Here is an 18,672-nt window from a genome sequence, read left to right on the forward strand (position 1 = left end):
ATACATACATACATACATACATACATACATACATACATACATACATACATATATATATACATACATACATACATATATACATACATACATACTTACATACATATAGTAGATGCTTTCAGATTAAATTAATTTTTGATTGAGTTGAACATAAAAATTAGTGCACAATATATATTTTATTTGCAAATAATACCATACCAAAACGACAAATTCTGAAGTAGGTAGTGGGTCTAAGTAAGTATAGGAAGAGCGCTTAATAAAACTGGAAGAATAGAGGTATCCAATTATGGTGAGTATACAGGGTAATCTATTTTGCTCTACCGTGAAAATTTTAAAACGGACTGATTCTCTATATTGTTATAAAAAGATCGAAAATATATTAGGTAATTTGAAAGAACACATTTTTAAGGTATTCCTATAGATTACAGCCGAGGTATTAAAAAAGATGTCGGAAATGATTTTTATAGAAATGACCTTAAATCTTAAATGACTAGGTATTGATCTCAACAACTTTATGTAGCGTAACAGCCAACATTTACAGCACTCGTCAGTCAGTCTTTACGTCTTTTATATTAAATTTCTTTTTATTTTAAGACAATCAATACATTGTACATGAACGCATTGCAAGCGCAAAGCTCGATAATGGCTGGACCAATTTCGATATTTTTTTTTTAAATTTTCCTTGAAGTCTGAGGAAGAAAAACTTAAAAACCAAATTCAAACTGTTTCTAGATGTCAATTCTAGGGAATTGCTCAACCGATTTGCCTGATTTATTTTTGTTGTATTTGTAATTGACAGAATAAGGTTTGTGTGAAAGAAAATTTTTGGAAATATATTTTCATATTTTTTATCGTTATAATAATAGAAGAGGATTTATGCGACATTTAATTTTTGCGGTTTGAAAAAATGAGTTGAGTGTTATATTCGATGAAAATTTTCGTTTCTTAATATTTATAAGAAATTATTTGTAGTCAAACTTTGGTATTCTTATCATTTAACATGTAACAGAAAATAGTAATGAAAATAAGAAACTTTTTCTCAATTAATTATAGTTGTGAAAATACTAGGTTGTGCATAATGTAATATATTATCCTTAAACATGGAACTGCAAAACCCAAAGCCAAATTAATAGTCTGTGCAATGCTAACAAATATTATAAATGCCTGAGTGAGTGAGACGCTTTCAAGCCTTTAACTTTTCATTCGATCATTTTGTACGCATATGGCAGGGGTGCAGAAAAGGATATAGGGTACCGTTTATCCTAAAAAAAATACTGTTCCGAGGAACAGAAAAATTTATTTTCATCTCGATAAAGAAAGGCAGTATTTACTGTCATTCTACGCAATGTGTATGTTTAACCTACAAAATTAGAAACTTTAGTTTTATCTTGATGATCTTGGTGACTTAAGAACATATTTATCAGATTATTGTACATTTTTTTTATCTTTGACACGTATTCAGGATATCAACGCGAGCGAAGCCGGAGGGTAAAAACTAGTACCTAATATATCTGTTACCGAAAATGTATGAAATTCCTACGAAATGTATATAAATAATAATAACAATAATAATAAAATCACCTGGAAATATGTGAAATAAATTATATTAGGCACATGTTCTAAATAGCAATCGGAAATGTATTACAGGTAATACTAAATAGGCAATAATACAACAGGCTGTATGGAAATGTACCTATATCCATTGGTGACGTCATTGTTTGGTTAGGGAGATTTATGACAGACGGAGGCGGGCTGATATGTTAGATGCTAGAATAATGTGACGAAGTTATCTTTGTTTTAGCAGACACGGTGACTTTGAATTTTTAGTATGTTGTAGAGGTGATAAAGAAACTCTAGTCTGTCATAAATCTACCTAATAACCATACAATAACGTCACTAATGCATATACATCTCCAAACCTAACCTAACTAAACAATAATGTCACCAATGCGTATACATCAGGCGATGTAGTAGAATATCGGAATTTCATACAATTCCTAGGAAATGTATACATTTTCCGGGATATGTGTGTGTTAAAAAATCTTTGAAACAATACTTTATAGATTTCCTTAATAGCCTCCGAATTGTATAGATTTCCTAGGAATTGTATGCAATTCCTAGATTTCATATATTTCCGGTAACATATCTATTATATTAGGTTCAATATTTAAGCTGTTTTACAAGAATTGAAATTCTGAATTCGCTTGTAATAAATCGGTTACAACAACTTAATAATAGTAGTTTTTGCGTTGCCGTTACAATTGAAATCCACTGTATACATATACCCTCGTATATTGAGGCCATAAGGTTTTTTTATTATAAAGGAGAAATAAGAGTTGACTTACAGCTGAACAGTCCGAATATTCGCAGATAAAGTTCTTGTGGTCAGGGAAAGCTATCGGCGACTCGGTATCGGCAATCTGAAAGAGAATAAAGTTAGAGAGAGGGTGACCATAAAGGATACGTCCTGTCATAAACCTTTTCAAGTCGTAAATAAATACTTACCCCTAGCAGTTTAACGTCCGGGTATGGCTTCTCTTCAAAGTCCGACTCGTGGTTGGTGTGATTGAAATTTCGCTTCTCTCTTGTTTGTTTAATTTTTTTGTATTCATCCAGACAAACTTTCTTCCAAACATAATAAAACTGGACGCACTGCTTTGTCGATTTCGAACCGATCTGTCGACAATAGAAATATAAGGAATTATTATTTATTTGTTTTGGTAAAACTAATAACATTATTTATAATTTAACTGTTTTTGTATGTTAAAAACCGAAAGATGTGTTTTAAAAGTGTAATGGATGTTATTATACAGGGTGTAACAGAAATAAGTGCCGTGCTGTGGAGGTTGTAAGATAGATGATATTAATAATCGTACCGTAGGATCAGCAGCGTGGTTAAGGACGAAAAAATTTTCTAAGAAAATCACAATAATTTACAATCCTAAGCCGGTTCTGTGCATGGATTGACAACATAGGTGTCTGTCGAATAACCGAATAGTGTGATATCTATCAAAAAAAATAGACATGAACAGTATTATTCTATCGAAACTACTGATACAAATCCATTCGTGGCTGGAGATCATTTTCAAGTAAGGCTTATACTCGCTGCAAATGTTAAGGATACAGCAACTGTTTCTTTAAAATTTGCTACACTGAGAGAAGCCAACGTTATCTGCTATTTCGCGTGCACTATTGTGGGGAACTGTGTTCGAACCCGTAAATACGTATATGTCACATTGTAACATAAACTGTTTTAGAGTGACTGACCTACACTAATAATAATTGATGTTGTATTACTGAATTAGTTAAGTTAAACCGTTAAAAGAGGTTGGCAGTTAACATAAGCACGCTGAATCACACTTAATCTAATCTAACAAATAAATAATACATGACAAAAAAAAAAAAAAACAAATACTACGCTGATGCTAGTAATCACCAGCTGATTGAGTGTAGCGTTGCGGCCCGTATTTATAAAACAGGGCTGGAATTAACTTTATCTGTACTTTCAACTGCATTTTTCTTCAAAACGGTAAACATTCGGACATACAAACATGTACAAAATTTTCATATTCAATAGTGCTCTGTCATCTTTTGCAAGCCTGGCACTTATTTCTGTTACACCCTGTATAGGACAGGAGAGTAAAAGCAAGCAGTAACAGCATCAACGACATCGGTGGAGTTAAGCTGATCAGACTCCTGGTGGTATAAACGCTTGCGGCAAAGTTAAGGTAATTGGAACATCGGTCGCAGAGTCATACACGTGGTGTTGCTTACTAAGAGTAATTTTAGTTGAAAAGTCTTTCAAAGAGGATAACATGTGGAGATTAAGATCGGAGGGAAATAAGAGAAATTTGAAGTTACATAAAAATTTCATTTTGCGATGCGATAAAATGGAATTGCGGAAATAGAGTCCTCACTATACAAATATACACATGGAAAACGAAAACGAGTTTATCGTCTTCAAACACACACTACACAAAAAAGTATAAACGATAAAAGGATTGCGACTTACGTGTTTGGATATTAAAAAGAAATCCTTGTCGTATTTGATTAGGCCTTGGTGGAAAGCTTCTACTTCTTCTGGTGACCACTTATCGCTGTCATTGTATTGATAATGTAAAAGGGGATGGTCCGAAGGGAGCGTTGGTGACGACTGCATGAGCCGTAACATAGCTTCCTATAAAAACGGAATGAAGACATGGAGCATTAATAGTTGAAATACAATTTTTATAATCAACTTACGTGAATATTGCCCCCACATAGGTTTAGAAGATGTAGTGCATATTCCTTATTTTGCCCACCACCTGGTACGGCAGCACAGCACGCAAAGTCCAAATACATGTCGACTAAAAGAAAGGACGATATTAAACTTGTAATTGAATATGACATATGCATTTATTTTAATTTAGGGGGTTCTTACTTTCATTTTCAGTAAGGTTATCGTTTTTCGGGGCCCAGACCAGATTTTCCTTGCACTGTTCTCTTTCAACAAAATATCGGTGCTGAAGGCTAGGTATACTGCTTTGAAATTTAGAACCCATATTAATGTGAGGAGTTGAATCTGATTCTGGTATAGATTCTGTATTCCAACAATTTGGGTAGTCATCACTAATTTCTGGAATAGTTAAAAAAATAGACGGGCTACATACTTTTTAATGTTTTCGTATTTTTTTATACCTTTTTTAATTTTTAAAGAATGGTAAAGTCCTGAACCAGTTCTTGATGGGTTCAGCATGGGAGGAGGTGTATAGGGTGCACATCCTTGAGGCCTACTCCTTGTTGCTCTTAACTTTGACTGGTAAAGTATAGGTAGTTGTAAGGGTTCTATTCTAGGTCTTTTCCTTGATAGTCTGGCAGGACTGCAAGGTAACCTGAAGGAATTCAAATGCCGCATAAAGAAGCAACTGCAAACTCTTAACTCTCTTGAGTAGTATTACTTACATTGCTGGGCTAACAAAAATGTTTCCGTCGTCTTCCTTCCTAAGTCCAGAATTATTTGAAATGGAAACGGTTTGTTTTTGTACCGTAGGAAATTGCATACTTTTTGAGTTTTTGTTCATCTCTTGAACTTTATGTTCTACAGAATTTTTGTCCGCAGACTGTTGAACAAACGCAGAAGTTCCGATTACAACGTTCTTTGTTTGTAATGTATTTCCGTTGGTCTGAATAAGTCTCAGTTCTCCATTAGAATCTAACAGAAGGCCGGTAAAGTTGGAATTGTTAAGTTCTATTAGGCCGTTGGTGCTTATAACTTTCAACGGGATTCCGTTGAATTCGAATTTCTTTTTTGTATCTTTGGGACTGCTCGACAGTAGGGGGTCATCAGAATTAGGCATCATTTGTGATTGTAACGTATGATGAGGCGATATCCGATACTTGACAACATTACTGGGCGAAATGGTATAGGTTGGAACAGGATGGGGAGAAGAAACAGGTTGATTGGAAACGATAGGTAAAGGAGACGCTACCGGCGTTAGACCGACTGACAAGGGCGATTGAGGATTTGGGGAGTTAGTCAGAGGATAGATATCGTCTGATGATATTGTTTCTCCAGGTAGAACTTCTTCCAATGCTTCTTCAACAGCTGCAGAGCTCGACATTGTTGATGTGAAAAACGCTGCCGAAAGTGGAGATGATGCCTGTGGAGGTTCATCCAAATCTCTGCTGTTAATTTGAAAGTCATTCTGTTTGGGCGATATAGTTGGATAGACCGACGTTTGTGTAAAACAGGGGCTTTGACCTTCGTGACTAGCCGGAGGTGTCGGATAAGCGAAACCTGGGGAGTCATGTCGTATAAGGGGTGATTGTAAAGGTGATTGAGCAGCGAGGGATGTTCGTGGAGATTCCGAATATTGTGCTGGTGATTGTGTTTGGTACCCTGGTGACGGCAGATCGATATTGCTCGAGGAATGAAAAGCTCCGAATTCAGCTAAACTTTCTGGAAGAGGTGAATCAAGAACCGCCTGCAGTTCTTGATTGACCGTGTGACTAGACTGATAGGATGCAGGCGATTGTGCCACGCAACTTTGCATGTTTCCATTGCTGTTGCTAGTGTAATCGTCCAATGCCGTTAAGCTTTGGCTTTGTTCTTGTAAAAGAGAATCGGCAGAAGAAAAAGAAATCGATGCCAATTGTTGAGCGTCAACACTTTGAAGGATCATACTGTCTTGAACCTGTGTAAATACTTCATCTTGTAAGCTCGAGGAAAAGTATTCGGATGCATCGTCAGGCTGATACGATACTCCTCTCAACGTGAGCGATTCTCCGTTTTGCAATTGGATCACTTGTTGTGCCGACTGACCCGGATCTGACGCGGTCCTTTTGACGGAAACCTTTCCCTTTTTAAGGATCAGTTCGGCCAGCGTCTCAGCTTCTTTTTGAGGTGTGGAACATCGAGTACTCGTGAACGTTTCAGCGTCGGAATGTCTTCGGCCCTTTTCAATGGCAAGTTGGGGTGGTGCAGGCACCACGAATGAGGTAATTTTCGTCGAGTCCAAATCGGTTGAACTCGACGGGGAATGCACAGTTAAGGGAAAGAGCGGAGGCGCCACTGAACGTGACGATTCATCGTTAGACGTTGAAGAGGACATGGTTGTCGAGGTCGGATTCGTCGTGATCCTTTTGTTTATTATTTTTTCTTCTATAAGTGCTCTAACACTCACGCTGGCTGTCTGAAGAGGAGGACCGTTGTTTTCCTTCTTTTCACATTTCTTGTTGTCTGAATCCTGGGTAGGTAATAATGGTATTTATGAAAATAACAGTATGTGGACAGTTAAAGTAAATTTATGATATCTAACACTAAACGAGTATAGTAAAAAAATTCATGAATCTTTGTGACTTCAGAATAGTAATATAATATTGAAGGAACAATTTTTCGGTTTTTTGCCTTATGAGTGTCAAAGAAATGAAACATCATTTGAAAGGTACAGACCATATACGTACACGAAACAAAAATCGTGGACGTTAAGACAAGTAAAATTTAATTTGTATAAATTTATAAATATCACCTACACGCGGAAGGTGCGGGTTCAAATCCCGATCGATGTAACACATTTTTTGCTTAGTTAGGTAAAATTGGTTGGTCGAACATCGATCAGATGCGATACAATTAATATAAATAATACGCATGAGTTTTCGAAATAATATTTCAATCATTAAAATATAGTTATTTCTTGTATTGAAATTGCTCATACCTTTTTGAAATAACCTCCGTGCAGCCTCATGTGCCCATTCAACGCCGGAATGTTCTTGAATTTTCTGTGGCATAAGTTACATTCGACTGGTTTTGCTTCTCCTTGATTTTTTGAAACTAAATTAACTGTAGTGGTCGAAGGAGTAGTGGTTGAAACTTTGGCTTGTGGACTCGAAATATTTGTACTTACTTTGTTGTTAGAAGATGTATGGGACTAGAAATGAATAGAAACGTTTCATATAAACGGAAACTTGTATTTTCATAGAAACGCGAAACACATAAATACCTGTACATACATACATACATACATAAATATATTCATACATATATATATACATACATACATACATATATACATACATACATACTTACATACATATAGTAGATGCTTTCAGATTAAATTAATTTTTGATTGAGTTGAACATAAAAATTAGTGCACAATATATATTTTATTTGCAAATAATACCATACCAAAACGACAAATTCTGAAGTAGGTAGTGGGTCTAAGTAAGTATAGGAAGAGCGCTTAATAAAACTGGAAGAATAGAGGTATCCAATTATGGTGAGTATACAGGGTAATCTATTTTGCTCTACCGTGAAAATTTTAAAACGGACTGATTCTCTATATTGTTATAAAAAGATCGAAAATATATTAGGTAATTTGAAAGAACACATTTTTAAGGTATTCCTATAGATTACAGCCGAGGTATTAAAAAAGATGTCGGAAATGATTTTTATAGAAATGACCTTAAATCTTAAATGACTAGGTATTGATCTCAACAACTTTATGTAGCGTAACAGCCAACATTTACAGCACTCGTCAGTCAGTCTTTACGTCTTTTATATTAAATTTCTTTTTATTTTAAGACAATCAATACATTGTACATGAACGCATTGCAAGCGCAAAGCTCGATAATGGCTGGACCAATTTCGATATTTTTTTTTTAAATTTTCCTTGAAGTCTGAGGAAGAAAAACTTAAAAACCAAATTCAAACTGTTTCTAGATGTCAATTCTAGGGAATTGCTCAACCGATTTGCCTGATTTATTTTTGTTGTATTTGTAATTGACAGAATAAGGTTTGTGTGAAAGAAAATTTTTGGAAAATACACCGTTAAATTAGTTGAGGGTGGGCTGTAAAGTTTATATGTTAGATATCTTATTTGTAGTCAGATTCACTTGAAAGTTGGTTTTAATTTTTTTTCATATAAAATTAGTGATAAACCTATTTCAACATTTTAGAAAATTCAACCTTTGCAGGAATTTAAAAGGAGCTTGCAAAGATTGAATGGAACATTTTTGTTGAAACTTGGTTAAAACAGGAGTTGCAATGTTTGAATGGGATATATATTAATTGTGGTCAGATTTACTTGAAACTTGATTTTAATGCTCTCTCATTTAATTTGTGAAACACCAATCTAGGCATTTCAAAAAATTCAATCTCCAAGGGGGGGGGGTAAAAAGCGGCTGCAATGTTTGGGACATATTTTATTTGTGGTAAAATTTACTTGAAACTTGGTAGTTATGCTCTTTGATATAATTAATCAAATGAAAAGAGGTTGCAACTTTTCCGTGGGGTATATTTTATTTGTAGTCGGATTTACTCGAAGGTTGCTCTTAATACTCATTATTGAAATTAAGCAAATACGTGTTTTGACAATTTTTAAAAATCAACCCTGAAGGATGAAATGTTGTTGCTACGTTTGTAAGGGTGAATTGGGAGTTAAAAGACTTTATGGAGAAACAATATTAATTTCTGTGAGTAAAACCGCGAGGAGCTAGTAAATGTATAAATACGTAATTATCAACTTCGTTTACTTTCTGTAGCGATTGGACTTTGTTTGACCGGTGCAATGTAGAAAAGGACAGAACTAGGCCAGAAAAGGAAGGAAACAACTCTCGGCCAAACTCTTAACAGGTGAAGAGCGTATAATACATACAGTACTGCACGGAAAAATTGATCATTTTATCCACTACAGTTGCATTGCTCAAATGTGCTGTTGTTGGTACCATTTACTATTGAAAATATCAACGAGATGTTTATTTATATTTGAAGACATTAAAGGCTTTAACGCTTGTTTTCGACTCGCACTAATTCAGGATGTTTAATGAACAAGAGTAGAGAGTATAATGAGCTTTTTTCTCCCTACCTACGATTTTGCCAACGCTCATCCAAGACATTTGAAGGAGCACATCGTTAGAGAAAGTAAATGAAGTATACATACTGGAGAAATTGTAACTACTAAATTGTTGTCAATAAATAACAAAATAAGCTAAATGAAGGTAACTAAATATTATATTATGTTAGTTTGTCGGTAACAGATTTAAAACTCACTGTTGTCCATGACTTTTGAAGTTTAGTGGTAGTTTTGACGGCTGATTTGCTGACAGGTTTCGTTAGTGCCTTAGAGGTAGTTGTCTGAGATTGTCGTTGAGTTTGTTCCATTATCTGATGAATAAGATCTAATTGTTGCTTTGTTAGACCGTCATTGTTCCCACCATTTCCATTCTGTAAACAAATACTCATTTTTACTGAATTCTGTTTCTTTTTATCGCAATGAAGGCAGGCAGTATGGCACGCTGTTTTGCTACTTGATAGAAATATTATTATCAGGAAAAATTAAAAAGGTTTTCTTTTCTTTTAAATGAATCAAAATTTGTTTTTATTATGCTGTAACATAATAAAATTAAATAAACGTATGTAATGACATATATTTAATTTAAAATGCATGAGAATAAATAGGAGTCATGTTCAATTATTCTTTCGTGTAGATATAATGTTGTGACATAATAACAGTAATTTATTCAATTAAATTTATGTCAGTACATAACAATAATTCACCTCTTAAGATTTAAAAACACGTGGTAGAAGTGAAAAATTATGGTTTCAAGATCGCGACAACATTCTGCATTCGTTTTCGGCATATTTGAAGAAGTTTATTATAAAAATGATGAAAAAACTCTACAAACATATAATACGTACACGTATACAAAATACCACGGTTGTTGTGATGCCTTTCCTCAAGCTTTGGACTACGCACGCGCGCACAAACACGTATTAACACACGTACAACGCTGAGGCCCAAGCACTATGCCTTGGTAAACACGAGTGGAGGGGGTACGATGCAGAACACATGGAAAACCACGAACATAAGAAACATTGTATAATGCTTCCTATCTCATTTTCTCCCACGTTAAATCTTATGAATTTATGTGTTTGTCTCTTTTTACTGTCGCTTTTTCGTTTCATCGACCTTCAAATCACAACGGTGCTAAAGAAGTTTTCACTTCAAAGAATCTAATGAAATTTTACCTCAACACAATCGTAACGAAAGTCGAATAATGAATGTTAATTATGATTATGTGTATATACTACATAAAAAAAATAAAATGCATAAATTTTATTAATGTGTAGATAATTTTAATTTTGAACTTTTATGAACCTTGATTAAGTACATAATTTTCATTTAACAATTATTAACGTTCTTGAAATACATCATTAGCAGCAACAGATGGCGATATATTGCCTGTACTTTATTTTTCTATATGTTGTGTCATTACTTTTATGATTCCCAATGTTATAGGTGGAATTATCAAATAGCATAGAATGATAAAAAAATTCAAATACGATTTTATCAGAAGTGGCCATTGAAAATATAAATTGAGGTAATATTTTGAGGCTATAACGTATTTGGATACTTAAAAGATATAAGTTTGAGATTTTTGAGTAAAGGCGGCCATTTGTCTTTGTTTGAAGAAAACGCTTTTTGTGCGTTCTCTACCGTAGCGGGTTGAAAAATACACCTGCTGCCAAATCTCTCCCTAAAGCATTCATTTGTAAAGCTTAGCAAAATAATGTCAGCGTGGTGATACCACGTGGCATTCTAATCCCCGTAATAATGTCCAGGTCAGCATGGTCGTATATTTTTGCCAATACCGTCTTTCCTCTTCGGCCTTGTCGATAACATTCGCTCCAAATCAAAATATTTCGCAGTAAATATGACCCTTTCTGTTTTTTGTTATATATGTAAAAGGGAAAGTCAAAACAATTTCCTAAATTGCTTTTAGTTAGAGGGAACAACGGAAATTGAATGTTGGAAACATAATGGAAATGTACGTATGCTGATGGCATTAATATTTCTTTTTTGTTGTTAACCATGCCGTACTGACTTATTTATTAAACAATAACTTAAACGTAGGTACATAAATTAGAACATATGTTGTAATATAACCTTTGTTGCTGGTTCGCTGGCTAGTAATTGCTGCAGCTGACTTTTTCCTCCTGAAGATGATGTGGTTGATGTGGGAGGTGGTGCGTACTGTATACAGCTGGAACCATGTGGAGAAGCCGCATCTCCGGATGCTGCTCCTTGTGCTGGAGACAGTGTCGTTGTGGTCGTGGTATTGACGGTTGAAGAACTACTGTGATGATTTTCCGTGTGACGTCTTAATGATCTCGCATCACAATACGATTTGCCACAGCCTTCTGCCTTACACTCGTATGGTTTTTTGTTTCTATGCGTCAACATATGACCGTTGCTGCAAAGAAATAACAACAATCCTTTTAGAGAAAGGGATGTACAACAGGGAATAAGAATAAAGATCGTCAAGTACAGTAAAAAAGTATAGCCATAACTAGGAGTTGTAGTTGGGGGTGATGTGAGGAGCCGTTTGGTACCTGTCTACAGTTTTATTATTATTTATTCACTTTCTTCTTTGTAAATAGATGAATGAAGTTAATTTTGTCTTTATGGGTATATTCATCAAGATTGATGATATATTATTGCCATTTTAAAATCCTTATACTTTATAATAGAAGTACCTATAGGATGAATATTTATCTTGAGTGAATATCATCATTTAGGAAAAGGTACTGTTTTCTCATTGATAGTGGCTAAAAAATTAAGAGAAATCAATATTTAAAATGTCAGGATTCCTAATTCAAGGAAATAGATGAACCTACAGATAATTTACTTTTTAAAAAATTTGATCATATTGTTAAATCAATAAAAAAAATAATGAGTATCTAAATTGAGTTTTAAGTAGTAGTAAAAAATAAGTAAAACAAGTAAATAAGCTTAATATAGAAAAAAATATTAAAAGTAATTAAAAGAAATTAATTAAGGTTACTTCATTAACTCAAAATCACGATCTTGCTCCAGGGTTTTAACTTGAGAATAACATTTAGCCTAGACCTTAAGATCAATTCTAATTATAAAATTCTTCGCATTTTCCATTGCTGGTGTCAAAAGTTTGTATTCTCATTAAAAAAAAATAACTTTCTTCAAATGACCTCGAATTTGAAGGTCAAGGTCAAATATACAACTTCTGACAATGAGATATTTTAAGTGATCTCATCTTTCCAAGATAGCAAAACTCATTCTATATATGAGAAAATTAAAATAGTACTTATATTGTGACGTTTTAAAGAAATGTGTGGTACTGAAGGATGACAAATAGGCTATTGAATAGAGATTTTAGTATGGAACAATTGCGTTAAAGGGGTTTTATAATTGAATATGGTAGTTTGACCTTTTAGGATGGTAAAACCACAAACTGCACCTTTTTTGAGTATAATTTTAAAAATGGCGCTCTTTTAAGTTTTTTTCCAGATAACCTAAAAACGAAGCAATTTTCAAGATTTTACAAGCGCACTTTTTTTAGGATTTCCCATCAAAATACTTTTTGCCATTTGTTTGACATAACTAAAATATTTCAAAAAAATCACCGTTTTTTCTTAATTAAATCATCTATAACCTTTTTCCTTAGGTATATACAAATGGCCAGAAAAAGGTAGTTCTTAAAAAACACACCTTTTCTGCATTCTTTTTCATACGATGGAAACTATGTCTTACTCTACCCTGTTTTATCACAAACGTGTTTACTTTGTAATTTTCAATGTATCTACTCATTTCTTTGTTATGAAATACTTTCAACGTAATTTTATAAACAACAATTTTCAAGAAAGCTTGTTGCTTGTGTCTGGAGAACGGCATGTACTGATGCGAAACACAAATGCTGAGCACGGCGGAAAAGAAAAGGATAGTAAGTGTTCGAAATGCGGGTTTACAGACGAATGATAAGGATACCATGGATAGAGAGGATTAGAAATAAGGAGGTATTAGGAAGAGTAGGAGAACTATGGAAATAGGCGAGATAGGTTGATAGGACACATTCTCAGACATGAAGGGCTAGGTAGAGACAGGAGTCAAGACGAGTACATGTAGATCTAGTAAGGATTACGGTTCACGACCTTATGATGATGACGATGATGAGCAATAAAATGAATAGATACGTCAAAAATTATAAAAAAAGTGTGATGAAAAGAAAGCAACTGTGAGCATAAAAAGCTCGGTGAATTTTCATCGTATAAAAAAGAATAACAGAAAAAAATGTGAGTTTTTTCAAGGTCTATCTTTTCTCTGGACATTTATATTTACCCAAATTGCCCAGGAAAAAAGTTATAGATGTTAAATAACGATTTTTCTGAAATTTTCTACTTCGTTTTTTACTTACATTCGACACTAAAAGTGGTACAAAGAAAATTAATTAAAGTATTTCAATGAAAAATTCAATTTTTCGTTCTTGAGTTATCTGAAAAAAACTGAAAGGAATGCCTTTCCTAAGATTACTCAAAAAGGCACCCCTTTAAAAAGGAGCACTTCGTGGTTTTATCATCTTTTAGAGGCCAACACCATATTCAATCACAAAACCCCTCTTTTCGTTTTGTCTTCATTCAATAGCCTAAAATATCGGGCATTTTCGTAGTAATAACGTCGTTTTGAAAGGCCCGAGGATAACCTTTGGAAAGGGTGCCTCCCCCTTGGTGTCGACCTAATTGCGCTTACAGAAGAATAATTCCGCGAGGAAGTTGATTAAAATGTAGGCCGTTTTTTGCACTTTTAGAGATTAAATTGACAGAGTTAAGTCTGTTGTGTTGTGGCAGGTGAAGGATTGGAAGTGTTACGAGTAATCCGTGTAAGAAAGTGATGGATTGTTTTTGGGAAACTTACAGATGATCCTGTCTTTTAAATGCTTTGCCGCACATGTTGCAGACATATTTTCTCTCGTCGCTGTGGGTCAGCTTATGTTTGGCTAAAGCTGAGGCATTCCCGAAGACCTTGGCACACACCTGAAATAGGCGAAAAAATATCATATTTGGCACGAGGTGCGCGCAACTGTCGGCCATTCATCATTCATACAATACGCTTGTATAAAATGAGGAAGTGAGCTAGGTAACAAAGCGTTTCAGACTCCGTACACGTATATCCAACTAATTAAACATTGGAACTTAAATCTTCCAAATATAGCACGGTAAAGGACACGCAGTTTGTCTGTACAATTTTGTGGCATATAATGGTGTTACAATCATATACTTAGTACTCCTATATTGCTACTAGGTGTCTAGGAAAAGATGCCGACCCAACGGTGCAGACATATATATGTCTGTCTCCCTCATTTAGACTTTGAATGTTGTGCGCATGTCCGAGAAGCAAACGCAAACGCAAACTTGTCTACTCTAACCACATTATAAGCTTTGAGAGATGAGGACTTCCACTACAGTCGCAACGCTTGCGCATAACGCATCAATGTATAAACGAGTGAGAAGTATGCAGTTGCTGTCTCTCTTGCTAGACAACGCCGCCATTTACGGGGACTAGCAATATTGGGATCCGTCAAACGGACATACACCATCTGGTGGCAAAATTTATAACTCGAATGAGGGAAAAATTTACATAGGAACTGTGCACGCAAATTGTAAAATTGTTTATTAAAATAATAAAACACGTTATAAAAGTAAACATTTTTTTGATGATGGAGTCGACGAAGTTTTCTTCTAAAGTTAAATCAAATAAAAAGTTAATATGTTCAGTGAAAAGCTGCAATAGCACTTCAGACATAGATCTTCACTCTTCACCTACATTAACTACTTTCCAATAAAAACTAACCGTTTTATATATGTAAAAAATATATTCGAAAATTAGAGAAAAAAGTAAACTAATAGAAGCTTGGATGAAAGCAGTAGGTATCAAAGAAGAGAATTCCGGAATAAAAATTTGTTCACGTCATTTTAATGCACATGATTATATTTCAGCAAGTATTTACCATCAGCCATAACCTTAATATTTAAAACTAGAATCATACTAAAATTATAAAGTGAGAAATTATTTATTCCTGTGTAATTGATTTAACACAGTTCTAATGATACGATATAAGTATTTTGAGGCTAAGAACCTACCTGCTGCAGTACAACAAAGTTGCAATAATGTGTTTGCAACGTTCTCTTAAATCGGCTTTGCACGTGCAAGTCATTGATATGATATTGCTTAAATCACCCAGAATCACCTCACCAATTATATAACGTGAATCACTTTTTAAATCCAAAATTTGTAAAAAGTAGGCAGTAAACTTGACGGAATTTGAAGGCTAGCTTCCGGATTTGTTATTTCCGAATTTTATAATGTGATTGGCATTAAAAACACGTTCACCTTCAACGAAATTTCCTTTCCGAGGTTTTGTGTCAGCCCGATCACATATTGTGTGAATACTTATCATTTTATCGTAATTTAAAAACTTGGAAATTGCACGGTACACTATAGGAACTACGATAAATTTTCCCTAATCGGCGCCATGTTTTAAGGCTCCTCCCATTTGACGGATCCCAATAGGAGTATTAGGTATATGGTTACAACAGACTTCTGCTTTCGCTTCAGTAATCACGGAAGTTCCGCATACATTTTTACGTCCGCTTCTGCATCTGGTTCCGCATTTTTATAACGGAAGCTTATCGGAACAAAATCTTATTTCCTATCTTTTTGAAAACCAATATATCGGAACAATAAAACAACTCGTAAAAATTTATTACTTTTATCTGTTGGCTGAACTTTTGAATAGTTTTATTTCCAAAATACTAACACAATTATAGCGTTTATTTATTTTTTATAGTGTTTGCTTAGTGGTGTATATTTTGAGTTAAAATTGCAATTTTGAAGCCAAAAAGAAGCTCTATTTGGTATTATTTTGTTACTATTAACGACGTAAGTGCTAAATTCAAAATTTGTAACAAAATATTCGTGAAAAGAGTGCTCCATTACTGCATTAAAGAGTCATCTAAAATTGTTACACTTCCGCTTTCGCTTCCGTTTCCGCTTCCACTTCCGCTTCCGCTTCCGCTTCCGTTTCCGTTTCCGCTTCCGCATCCGTTTCCGCTTCCGCAAAAATTTACTACTCAATTCTGTTTCCGTTATGACACTTCCGTTGCATAACTAGCACATAAGTAGGTAAATAATTGCTACAATGGTAACAATGGATTAATTTTTTTTAAGAGACTGTTTCGTTTTAAAATAGAGCTTATTAAACATTTAACAGGTCCGTATTTATTGAAAATTTAATGTAAATTTAATGAAGTTAAAAGAAAAAATTTTGAGGTAATTTAGATACAAGTAATTGAGTTCCCTTGAAGATCGATCAATTTGAAGGAGAATAGAAGGAATGTGCCAAATTTTCTCTTTCCTTTAAAGAAGTAACTAATTATGTGTTTGTGAAGTTTTATGAAATATACAAGTCTCAAGAATGTTTCTTTTGACTTTTGCCTTGGGCCTTTCGTTCTTTATAAATACGTGGAACTGAAAGCGGAGGGTCGGTCACAGTGTAAAAGTACATTCGCTAATATTCATCAAAAATATTACCTCTGCACTTACAATTAGTAATCATGTAGGCACATGTGTGCATCTATTTTAATGAAAGTAAGCGGTAGAGGGGCGTTTTATCCTAATGCTGTGTAATTTTACTCGAACAGAGGATGGGGTACAAATTTTAATGCGTTGTCCTAGTTTTTGCGATCTCTCTGTCATTCGCAACCCGAAAATGGTTTTCGACATTTTGAGTCACGCCCTTTCACCGTCTCTGCGACGGCTTGTTCCCAAATTAGGATGATTAATTCTACACGACTTGTTTATACAGCGCTAGATGTAGCAGATAAATTATCCCTTCGAGGGTTCAGAAACGTGGGGTGGTAAAATCAATTTCGCAGATGCTACCTCCCGCTCTCCCATAAACTGAATTGTAAAATTTTCCTTGTGCCGTCGTTTAAATATTTAATGCGAAAATTTGATTAAATAGTTTCCATTAAGCAGCATCTTCGTAAAAGATTTTACATTATCTACTCACTTAAGATAGCCCGACGACAATAATGTAAAGAATTAATGTTGATATTGCCACAGAAAAAGGTAAATGTTTAATAAAATTTAAAGTGTTATTAATTAAATTATTTTAAATAAATTGCATTACCAACGCTTAAAAAGGTTTCTAATCATCATTAAACATAACAAAATGCAAACTTTGTGAGAATTGAGGTTCTAGTTGTAAAAAGAATGATTGGAAAACGTGTTGATGAAAATATACCATCAGAAATGCAAAACAAATACAAAAGTTACATATATGTACGTATGCATAGGTACGTCGGTTAGAATACGGAAGCTCTTTCCGTTTCCTTCGAGACAGCAATTACAGCTTTTCTTGGATGCTTTTGAAAAGATTTATTAACGTCTCCGACAGTGCTTTCGTGTGAAAGACTTCCATTGGAAATCATTTTCGAACGAAGAACGAATAATGCGTCACCAAAATAACTGTTCAGGAAAAATAGAATACAATAACCAGGGAAAAATCAATTTAGTTTCGAATAGGTATACGTATACAGGCTGTTACAAGTTCTATGTTCGCCATTGGGAGCTTTCTGAAATTGTCAGAATAACGTAGTCTAAATAAATTCCGAAACTGCCAAAATTAGGGGCTAATTTGGTATCAAGGCCAAAAATTAGGGAGTTCTTAATAATTATCGGTTAAAAGAAAAAGGGAGTCACACTGTCACCGTTACTTTTTAATCTGTATATCGGTTAATTTAGAACTTCGAAAAAGGTGTATGTTTGGAGCACGGCGCTGTACGGGTGCGAAACATAGACAATGGGCGTGGCGGAAAAGAAAAGGTTAGAAGCGTTCGAAATGTGGTGTTACCGGCGAATGATGAGGATATCGTGGATAGAGAAGGTTAGAAATGAAGAGGTTTTAGAAAGAATAGGAGAACAGAGGACTTTATGAAGTCAATAAGAAATAGGCGAGATAGGTTGGTAGGACACATTCTCAGGTCTAGTCAGAGACATATGAGAGGCAAAAACGGAAGTTAGAAGGGATAGTGGTAGACCTAGATTAGATTACTGTTCGCAAATAGTTAAGGATGCGGGTTGTTGTAGTTTTAGGGATCGCGATTTCGATCTTTTTGGATCTCATCAGCGCGTCTGGCAGTTTCGACAGAATACAGACCACTTCGAATTATTTTATTCGATTATTGTAACGTGCCTATCACGTTGAGGTTAGCTACGCCGGGATTCGTTTCTGCAAGTAGATATCCATATATTTAAATGGACCTTGTTGGAGCATACGTAATTCTAAAATGTAGCATCGTACTACAGATGGCGTTTACCGCGC

General features: G+C 34.6%; 1 protein-coding gene across 3 annotated transcripts in view; it reads right to left on the reverse strand.

Moving 5' to 3' along the window:
* Window positions 1–18,672, reverse strand: part of LOC108738669 (serine-rich adhesin for platelets) — a 361,208-nt gene that overhangs the window by 18,826 nt on the left and 323,710 nt on the right. For all 3 annotated transcript variants that reach the window (XM_025975165.1, XM_025975164.1, XM_025975166.1), the window contains exons 6-16: window positions 14,202–14,320; window positions 11,421–11,727; window positions 9,524–9,697; window positions 7,191–7,403; window positions 4,939–6,722; window positions 4,675–4,868; window positions 4,418–4,612; window positions 4,240–4,343; window positions 4,010–4,174; window positions 2,503–2,673; window positions 2,343–2,417 (exon numbers count right to left, since the gene is read on the reverse strand). In XM_025975165.1, coding sequence (XP_025830950.1) covers window positions 2,343–2,417; window positions 2,503–2,673; window positions 4,010–4,174; window positions 4,240–4,343; window positions 4,418–4,612; window positions 4,675–4,868; window positions 4,939–6,722; window positions 7,191–7,403; window positions 9,524–9,697; window positions 11,421–11,727; window positions 14,202–14,320 — 3,501 coding nt within the window. The remainder of the gene's footprint in view (window positions 1–2,342; window positions 2,418–2,502; window positions 2,674–4,009; window positions 4,175–4,239; window positions 4,344–4,417; window positions 4,613–4,674; window positions 4,869–4,938; window positions 6,723–7,190; window positions 7,404–9,523; window positions 9,698–11,420; window positions 11,728–14,201; window positions 14,321–18,672) is intronic.

Source organism: Agrilus planipennis, unplaced genomic scaffold (genome assembly GCF_000699045.2).
Source record: "Agrilus planipennis isolate EAB-ADULT unplaced genomic scaffold, Apla_2.0 scaffold202, whole genome shotgun sequence".
Classification (NCBI taxonomy): Eukaryota; Metazoa; Arthropoda; class Insecta; order Coleoptera; family Buprestidae; genus Agrilus; species Agrilus planipennis.